Source organism: Nicotiana attenuata, unplaced genomic scaffold (assembly GCF_001879085.1).
Source record: "Nicotiana attenuata strain UT unplaced genomic scaffold, NIATTr2, whole genome shotgun sequence".
Classification (NCBI taxonomy): Eukaryota; Viridiplantae; Streptophyta; class Magnoliopsida; order Solanales; family Solanaceae; genus Nicotiana; species Nicotiana attenuata.
The window spans coordinates 63,245-73,115 of NW_017671971.1; the positions used below are offsets into that span (position 1 = coordinate 63,245).

Below are 9,871 nucleotides of genomic sequence, written 5' to 3' on the forward strand. Positions count from 1 at the left end.
ATATATTGTCGGTTATTTTTTTTAGAGCGGCTAAAAATATCCATTTCTCAGAAGTTAAAATCACAAAATAGTCACCTTCCTAAAACTTTGCTAAAATTCCACCTTTGAAATTTCCAACAAACAGTCACACAATTAGTCACTTTGCATCAAAACTTGGCTAAAAATCTTACATTCAAGTTTTCTAGAAATAGTCAATACAACCAATCACTTTCATGTTAGCTAAGCATTGACATCAACGTTGAGCATTTTGTTTTTAGAGCTTGTTTGGATGGGTTTGTTTTAAGTGACTTTTAAGCCAAAATAATTTTTAAGCCATAAGTTAGGAATTCTAACTTTTTGCTTTTGGCTTGTTTTTGTCATTTTAGCTTAAAAACAAGTGCTTAAAAATACTTTTTTACTTTATCCAAACACTACAAAATGGCTTAAAAGCTATTTTGGTTTAAAAACACTTAAAACAAGCCAATCCAAACGGACTCTTAGTAATACTAGAAGCTTACTCCAAATTGTCAATATACAGTATAACACAGCTTCCCATGCTATTACGTTTGTCCTCACCTCTCGCTTTTTTTCCTAATAAAACCAGCCAATTCCACTACTCCACAAAAGCCCATCTCTGATTTCTCATCCTTTTTTCACTCTATAGAAAAGAATTTTTTTACACAAATAGCCGATCATCACACAAATTTACATGGATACACAAGTAACAGAATGTGGTAACACTAGTATGAAGGTACTGATGTTTCCATGGTTAGCATATGGACATATCTCTCCATTTCTCAACGTAGCCAAGAAACTCGCGGACAAGGGATTCTTGATTTATCTCTGTTCAACACCTATCAATCTTAAATCTATAGTCAAGAAAATACCCGAAAAATACTTTGTTTCAATACAGCTTGTTGAGTATCATTTACCCGAATCTCCTGAACTTCCTCCTCATTACCATACTACCAATGGACTCCCACCCCATCTCAATCACACCCTTCAAAAGGCCTTGAAATTGTCCAAACCAAACTTCTCCAAAATCTTGAAAAATCTGAAACCTGATGTGGTAGTTTATGATATTTTACAGCAATGGGCTGAAGGCGTAGCGAATGAACAAAACATTCCTGCAGTCAAGCTCTTAACTTCTGGTGCAGCTGTGTTTTCATATTTTTTTAACTTAGTAAAGAAACCTGAGATTGAATTCCCTTTCCCAGCTATTTATCTTAGGAAAATTGAGTTAGTAAAATTGGGTGAAATGATGGCAAAATCAGCTAAAGAAAAAGAACCTGATGATGTGGGTCCTTTTACTGAAGGAAATATGCAAATTATGTTAATGAGTACCTCTAGAATTATAGAGGCAAAATACATAGATTATTTTTCTGAATTGAGCAATTGGAAAGTTATTCCAGTTGGTCCACCAGTCCAAGATTCAATGGCTAATGGCACGGATGATGTGGAGCTTTTTGATTGGCTAGGAAAAAAAGATGAGAATTCAACTGTATTTGTCTCTTTTGGAAGTGAGTATTTCTTGACAAAAGAAGATAGGGAAGAAATAGCTTTTGGATTGGAGTTTAGTAATGTTAATTTCATATGGGTTGTAAGATTTCCAAAAGGGGAAGAACAAAATCTTGAAAATGCTCTACCACACGGTTTTCTTGAAAGAATTGGAGAAAGGGGAAGAGTTTTGAACAAATGGGCCCCACAACCAAGAATTCTCAATCATCCGAATACCGGAGGATTTATAAGTCATTGTGGTTGGAATTCTGTAATGGAAAGTGTAGATTTTGGGGTTCCTATTATAGCAATGCCTATGCATCTTGATCAACCGGTGAACGCTAGGTTGATAGTAGAATTAGGAGTCGCGGTTGAGATTGTTAGAGATGATGATGGCAAGATTCATAGAGAAGAAATTGCGCAAGTTCTTGAAAATGTCATAGCTGGGAAAACAGGAGATAATTTGAGGACAAAAGTTAAAGATGTTAGCAAGAAATTGAAATGTATAAGGGGTGAAGAGATGGATGCAGTTGCTGAAGAGCTAATTCAGTTTTGTAAGAATAGTAATAAAGTGCAAATAATGTGATGCTGTAATTCAGTTTACAAAATTGTCTGTTAGGTCTGGTTATCTTCAAAATATTTTGAGGTTGAAATAATGAGAAAAAATAGGAGGCGACCTATAAATTTATCCTGTATTCACATTCTTAAAGAATAATTTTGTGTAGCTTTCGATATGAATACTTTTTCTTGTTCAAATCTGTCGAGAAAATAGTTTTTCTACCTCCACAAGGTAAGGATAAGGTCTGCATATATATTACCCTTCTCAGATCCCACGCTTTGGGAAAATACCGAATATGTTGTTATTGTTTTCGATATGAATTCTCAATTCCTTAATCAATCGCATGCATCTATAGAGCGAAAATAGGCTAATCCGTGTAATATTCTCTCAGTTTACTTTTACTTGGCATGTATACTAAAAATATATTTTCATTTTTACTTGTCACTTTATGCATATCAAGAGAAGACAATTTTTTTTCCTGTTATACCCACAGAATTTATTACTCATTTCAAATCATTTTCTCAAATCCAATAAAATATGCATCAATTAATATGGGTATCATGGTAAATTACACACTTCATTTATTATTTCTTAAGGGGCATGAAAAATAAAACGTGCTAAGCAAAAGTAAACGGAGGGGGTATATGTCTTGAATATTATTGTAGTATCTTGGAAAAACTGAATTACTGTCGTAATATTTTGAATAAGCCAGCTATAGTGGATCCAGCTCTCAACATAGCTATACTCAAAGGCAGATACAACATTTAAACTCGATGGGTTCAAGTTTTTAAGGTTTTTAGAATTGAACCCATTATATTTTTAAAGTTGTAGGTTCATATCGACTATTGTTGTACTTTTAATGAATTTTTCTACATAAATTTTTACTCCGAGTCGAGAGTTATGAGTTCAGTTGAACCCATAACTAGCACACTATATCCACCCTTGGCTATACTTCAAACAAATAGTCGCGCAAAGAGGCGGAGCCAAGATTTGAAGTTAATATGTTCAAGATTATAACCCTTTTAAGTTGGTGAGTTATAAATTAATAATTGTATCATATTGAATAAATTTCTTAAGAGAAATACAGAATTTGTACCTAAGGTAACCCGTACTTCGATCTCTTACTCCGCCTCTCACATGCGCAACTAATCACTCTCCATAAAACTTAGGTAAAAGTCTACATTAATGGAAAATCCTAGAACAATATAATCACACAATCAGTCATTTTGATAAGCTTGGCCTTGAAATCAACGACAACATTTCTTTTTCTCTTGTAATCTTAGTCCAAATCAGCAACATACATTGAAATCACAGGAAACTTTACATTTTTTATTTTTGTCCTCATCTCTCTTGTTTCTGATAAATCCAGCCAATGCCACCTCTGATTTCTCATCCTTCTTTCACTCTAAAGAAAAAAACATGAATATTTTCTTTAGGAAGAAGAAAGTTTTAACGAGTACAAATGTAACAGAACCTCGTAATACTAATTTGAAGGTACTGATGTTCCCCTGGTTAGCATATGGACACATCTGTCCATTTCTAAACTTAGCCAAGAAACTCGCGGACAAGGGATTCTTGATTCGCGTATGCTCTACACCTATAAGTCTTGAATCTATAGACAAAGAAATCCCAGAAAAGTATTCGGCTTCAATTAAGATTGTTGAGCTTCATTTACCAAAATTGCCTCAACTTTTAGCTCCTCATTGCCATACAACCAATGATCTTCCACCAAATCTTGATCAAATTGTTCAAAAGGCCTTGAAATTTTCCAAACCAAACTTCTCCAAAATCTTGGAAAATCTTAAACCTGATTTGGTAATTTATGATATTTTACTTCAATGGGCTGAAGTCGTCGCGAATGAGCACAACATTCCATCAATCAAGTTCATAACTTGTGGCGCGGCTATATTTTCATACTTCTTTAATTCACTAAGAAAACCAGAGGTTGAATTCCCTTTCCCAAATATTTATCCTAAGGAAAGTGAGCTAGTTAAATGGGGTGAAATAAGTGCAAAATTTGCTAAAGAGAAAGATCCTGATGATATGGATCCTTTTGCTAAAGGAAGTATGCAATATATGTTGACGAGTACCTCTAGAATTATAGAGGCCAAATATATAGATTATCTCTCTCAATTAAGCAATTGGAAGGTTATTCCAGTTGGTCTACCAATCAAAGATCCAATGACTAATGACGCCAATGACGTGGAGCTCATTCACTGGCTAGAAAAGAAAGATGAGAATTCAACTGTTTTTGTCAACTTTGGGAGTGAGTATTCATTGACAAAAGAAGATATGGAAGAGATAGCTTTTGGATTGGAGTTTAGTAATGTTAATTTCATATGGGTTGTAAGATTTTCAAAGGGGGAAGAACAAAATCTTGAAGAGGTACTACCACAAGGTTTTCTTGAAAGAATTGGAGAAAGAGGAAAAGTTTTGGACAAATGGGAACAAAAATCAAGAATTCTCAATCATACAAGTATTGGTGGATTTATAAGTTATTGTGATTGGAGTTCCGTAATAAAATGTTTAGATTTTGGGGTTCCTATAATAGCCATGCCTATACATCTTGATCAACCAATGAATGCTAGGTTGATGGTAGAGCTGGGAGTGGCGGTTGAGATTGTTAGAGATGATGATAGCAAGATTCACAGAGAAGAAATTATGCAAGTTCTTGAAAGTGTCATAGTTGGGGAAATAGGGGAAAATTTGAGGACCAAAGTTAGAGATATTAGCAGGAATTTGAAATCTATAAGAGGAGAAGAGATGGATGTAGCTGCTGAAGAGCTAATTCAACTTTGTAAGAATTATAATAAGTGCAAATAATGTAATGTTTGTTATTCCAATAACAAGTCTATAAGGTGATGAATTCTCAATTATTTCCCTTTTGCTTCCATTCTCAAAAATACGAAGGTAAAAATAGGGGCGTATCTAGTGAATAAGCTATCAGTATATTTAGACCCAATAATTTCGGGTTATGTCCTGTATATGTGTTAAAAGTCCTTTTGATAAATATAAATAATAGATTCTGAATCCAATGGATTAGATTATTGGATATGAAATAATTCTATTTCCGTAAATAGGAAATAGAAAACGAGTTTTCTTGAGATGGGTTTTCTCAAATGCTATAAGATCTCCTCGTAGTTCATCATATGAAAGTTTGTCTAGATCTTGAGATTCGAGTGTAACTACTTTTGTCTGTCATGTAGTAGGCAAACTTTTCAGGATTTCTCAAACTTGATCACCACTTGTGTAGGGTTTACAAAGGCTTTCAGATCGCTAATGATTTTGCTGAATATTGCAAACATCTCCTCTATGGATTCTCTTTCTTTCATCTGAAAGAGTTCATAATCGTGAACCAACAAATTTATCCTAGTTTCTTTCTCTTTGCTGGTTCCTTCATAGGTAACTTTAAGTTTGTCCCACATTTTCTTGGCGGTATCACAATTTAAAATTTTCTCGTTCTTTTCACCACTAATGGCATTATATAGCAAGTTTCGTGCCTTAGCATTAACTTGAACAACAACCATTTGCTCGTTTGTGTATTCATCTATATCTTTAGGATCAGTGGGTGGTTGAGTTGTTGCTGGTAGTGAATAATTTTCCTTTTTGATAACATGTCATACTTTGACATTATAGGACTTTGCATAAATTTTCATGCACACTTTCCAGTGAGAGAAGTATTGTCCATTGAAATATGATGGCCTGACTTGCGACTTCCCTTCTTGAAAGAGTGCTCCAATAGTTACTTGATTTGCCATGATCTTTTTTCACAAGTTGTTAAGTAAAAATGTGAGACCCGCTCTGATACCAATTGAAAGTGCAAGAGGGTGGGTGAATTGTAATTTTTCTTTTCTTTTACAAGGTAGTCAACTAACTTGCGTTCTAGTTGACTGGACTTTTGATATGAGTGTAAACTAAATACAGGAAAATAAACTGCAGAAAGTAAATAATACAGGATGTTTTATATTGGTTCGTGAATGAATCCTACGTCCAGTCTCCTTGAGTTGCAAGGGTGTTCTCTTTCAAGTATAAAGTTGCTTGGTATATATGGGTTGGTGTTGTTATACACCAATAGCTTCGTCACTAGATTTTTTCTTTCCTCTCTTCTTGATATAATGCCTCAACAGTGATTTTTCTCTAATCTTCTCTCCCTAGTTACACAGTAAATCTATAGCAGACTACAATGCTTGTTTGAATTAGAACAAAGAGATTGATATTGGTTCGATCAAAGTATGTCCTTCCTCTGCATCTTCTATAATATATATATATATATATATATATATATATATATATATATATATATATATATCCATTCTTCAAAGCGTTAAAGTTCCATGGCTGAAAGGCAACCCGAGGGAGTTGATTCTCAGAATCAATCAAGATGATTTCTTCCAAGAATAGAATGGAACCTCTTTTCGTTGCTTTCATGATTTTCTTTTCTTTGCAAGCCGTTGAGATTGAATATTCTTTATGATGAGTGATTGAATATTCTCTGTAGATCTTCTACACTGATTGATTTATCTTCTATATCGATTGATTGATTGCCTTCTATAAATAGCTGAATCAAATATCTATTTTCCATGAAGCTCGCAATCACAACATATTTACTCCTTGATTCTTGCTTTGGATCTTGACTCGCACATTTGACTCCTTGATTCTTGCTTTCAGATCTTCTACTAGAATCTTCTAATTCTTGTGACTTTCTTCTTTGAGATTGGTGTTCTGCAATTAGAATGAAGTTATTCTCTATCATTAAAATATATATCTAACAATCTTCTCCTTTTTGATTATGACAAAAAAACTAAATTTATTTTACTTCCATATTTATAGACTCTTCTTCTATGGCTTTAGTCGGCTCCCCCTCAACTTGTTGTCAGGTACTTTGAGTCAGCTCCCCCTCATTCAGATGCCCAGTAGTTGATTTTAGTTGACTTTGTTCAATCAGTCGACCAAACCTTACCCTGCAAGTTAGTGATACTCTATTCTCCCCCTTTGGCATCAATCAAAAAGAGGGCTAAGTAAGTTTAAGTACTAGCAGATAAAATTAGCACATAGTACGCTTAATTACAGTCATCCCCAGTGTATCCAAAAAAACATGCAAGCAAAAAAAATTATCCAGTGAGACCAAAAGAAATTGTCTAAACAACCAACATAGATCGTCGACGGAGGAAATAGGTAAGGGTATTGCAGATAGCTTCTTTGAGGCAATCGAAGCTTGCATTCATTGTGACTGAGATTCCATCGACCCGATCATGAACTTCCTTGAAAGCTTTCACTACCTTTTCTAGGGTTTTCAGCAACATGACTCTTAGCTTGGGCACGTCAGATCCTATTTTCTTTGCAAATGCATAGATATCTCCAACTGAGGTCTGGATGGCCAGGAGTAGCTCTTTTATGGCAGTCAGCTTTTCATCAAGTGCAACTATCTTTTCAAGCAACTCTTGATTGTTGACAGCAGTATCAGAAGTATCAACCTTTACCTTGCTGGAGGGAATCACTTTGGCTTCAATTTCCTGCTTCTTTGTCCAAGTACCATCTACAACAACATATCCCATGCTAACAAACGTCCTACTGTTATAACACTTTGAAACAGATACATAGGGATAGTTTGATCGGGGGATATTGAAGGCCTCGAGGAGGTGAGTGATGACCATCCCGTAGGGGAGACTCGAAGGATCTTCAACACATTCAATCATGAAATTTATTACCTAGGAGGACAGTTTCACTTTATTCTTGGTGAGAATACAGTAGACCAAAAAGGTGTCCCTTTGAGATAATATGGTGTAGGAACCTGTTCAGGGAAGAATGGTGGTGGAAATAATGTGGGCTAGAATACGGGTTTCAAAATTAATATCACTGGGTCCTAATTGATTTGGCAAAGGATCAGACAGGGAATCATCAAGACATTGTCTGGCTAGTTCAAATGACACTTCAAAATCATCAAGCCAGGAGTTTTTAAACAGAGCAGAGTAACCAAAACTTTTACACTTAAACAAAGAATCAAAAGTAGAACGGTCTAGAATGATATGATGACCTAGCACAAGGGACTCAATCTTATTAGATTTCTGGGAACGAAGATTTGCATAGAACATACGAACCATATCTTCATAGACTTTTGGATGGGTTAGGGCAAAGAAATTTTCCCATCCTTGAAAAGTGAAGTAATCTTTTACATTGAAGTTTAGGGCTTCTATCTCTTCTAGATTGATGATTCTTCCATGAGCAATTGATTTTCCTTTGAAGGAGATAAGCTTATCTTTGTTGCGAGAATCCCAGTAACAGTTCTGACTCCAGCGCACTGTCCATGTATATCTTCATCTTCTTTGGAGTGAACGCTTCTACTCCTTTTTCAACGTGTTGCTTTCCCAGAACCTTTTTTGTTTGAGCATCATCAGAGAGGTTTTCTTGAGAAAAAGAGAAATCCTTAGAGTGGTCAGAGCTAATAGTGATGGGTTCTGATGGTTGAGAAGGAGGTTTCCCTTTGGACCATGTGCTTTTACGAGTGGAAGCAGAGGGATTGTTCGAAGCTTTAGCCATTAGAGAGATTAAGTGAAGGTTGCACAGAGAAGACTCAAAGAAGAGGCAGACTAATAGAGATGGAAAGAGGAGTAAAGAGACGTGACTGAGTCGACGTGACTGATGGGGCCGAGAAAGGCAACATACACGACTAATTGATTCAGTTTCCATCTCGATAAACCAAAAAGGCGGAAAAAAGTGCTAAAAATGGAGGCACTTAATTAATGTTGCAGGCAGTAATAATGAAGTACACAGTACAAAAGAGTTTTTACCAAAATTATTAAAATGCGCAATCTTTGGAAAGTACCAAAATTTCAATGTCTTAATTTGAAAAAGTAATACTGCCAAGTAAATCCCTAAGGGTTTGAAACCTGTCTTCTAGAAGCAACTTAGTAAAAATACCAGCTAACTGATTTTCAGTGCTAACAAAAGATAATTTAAGGTCACCCTTAAGAACATGTTCTCTAATGAAATGATGCTTGATATCTATATACTTTGCTCTAACATGATATATTGTTTTTTTGAAAGACTGATGGCACTAGAATTATCACAGAAAATTTTAACAGGCTTAAAAGATAGATCATAGTCACTTAGTTGATGAGTCATCCAAAGTAGTTGACCACATCATTGTCCAATGGCAATGTATTTAGCTTCATTTGTAGATAATGCAACTGATCCATGTTTCTTAATGTTCCAGGAAATAAGCAATTTTTTAAGTAGTTGACAAGTTCCACTTGTGCTTTTCTTGTCATCTTTATCTCCTGAAAGATTTGCGTTTGAAAACCTTTAAGCTTAAAATTATTAAGACGTGGATACCATAATCCATGTGATGTAGTTCCAATAAGATATCTAATAATTTGTTTCACAATTGTTAAATATGACTCCTTGGGAGTTGCTTGGAACCTAGTACATCTGCATACACTAAAGACTATGTCAGGACGATTAGAAGTTAAATAAAATAGAGATCCAATCATTCCACGATATTTTGATTCATCCACTGGTTTTCCTTCCTCATTTTTGTCACGAGATGTAGCTGGACTCATGGGAGTCCCAAGTGCCTTGGCATTGCTCATTTCGAATTTTGTATCAGCTCCTTCGTTTGCTTTGTCTGACATATAAAGATTCCTTCATCTGATTGATGAATTTGAAGTCCAAGGAAGAAAGTAAATTCTCCCATAATGCTCATTTCAAACTCACTTTGCATGAGATGTGATAATTCCTTGCATAGAACAAGATTTTCACTTTGGAATATAATATCATCAACATAGATTTGAATAATGAGATTTCCTGAAGATGACCTTTTGATGAAGAGGGTAGTAT

General features: G+C 35.1%; 3 protein-coding genes across 3 annotated transcripts; 2 read left to right on the forward strand and 1 right to left on the reverse strand.

The window, feature by feature from the left end:
- Window positions 1-481: 481 nt before the first annotated feature.
- LOC109211111 (beta-D-glucosyl crocetin beta-1,6-glucosyltransferase-like) lies at window positions 482-2,232 on the forward strand. The gene has a single exon (XM_019374615.1). The coding sequence runs from the start codon at window positions 689-691 to the stop codon at window positions 2,060-2,062; it is 1,374 nt and encodes a 457-aa protein (XP_019230160.1). The 5' UTR covers window positions 482-688; the 3' UTR covers window positions 2,063-2,232.
- A 905-nt stretch (window positions 2,233-3,137) lies between these two features.
- On the forward strand, window positions 3,138-5,089 carry LOC109211110 (beta-D-glucosyl crocetin beta-1,6-glucosyltransferase-like). Its single transcript, XM_019374614.1, has one exon. It carries the CDS (start codon window positions 3,455-3,457, stop codon window positions 4,856-4,858), a length of 1,404 nt encoding a protein of 467 aa, XP_019230159.1. The 5' UTR covers window positions 3,138-3,454; the 3' UTR covers window positions 4,859-5,089.
- Window positions 5,090-9,153: 4,064 nt separating this feature from the next.
- Window positions 9,154-9,666, reverse strand: LOC109211109 (uncharacterized mitochondrial protein AtMg00810-like). The gene has a single exon (XM_019374613.1). The coding sequence runs from the start codon at window positions 9,664-9,666 to the stop codon at window positions 9,154-9,156; it is 513 nt and encodes a 170-aa protein (XP_019230158.1).
- Between the last annotated feature and the right edge of the window lie 205 nt (window positions 9,667-9,871).

Coding starts and splice junctions, on each gene's coding strand:
- LOC109211111 (XM_019374615.1), top strand. CDS start 689: ATGGATACACAAGTAACAGAATGTGGTAACACTAGTATGAAGGTACTG.
- LOC109211110 (XM_019374614.1), top strand. CDS start 3,455: ATGAATATTTTCTTTAGGAAGAAGAAAGTTTTAACGAGTACAAATGTA.
- LOC109211109 (XM_019374613.1), bottom strand. CDS start 9,666: ATGTCAGACAAAGCAAACGAAGGAGCTGATACAAAATTCGAAATGAGC.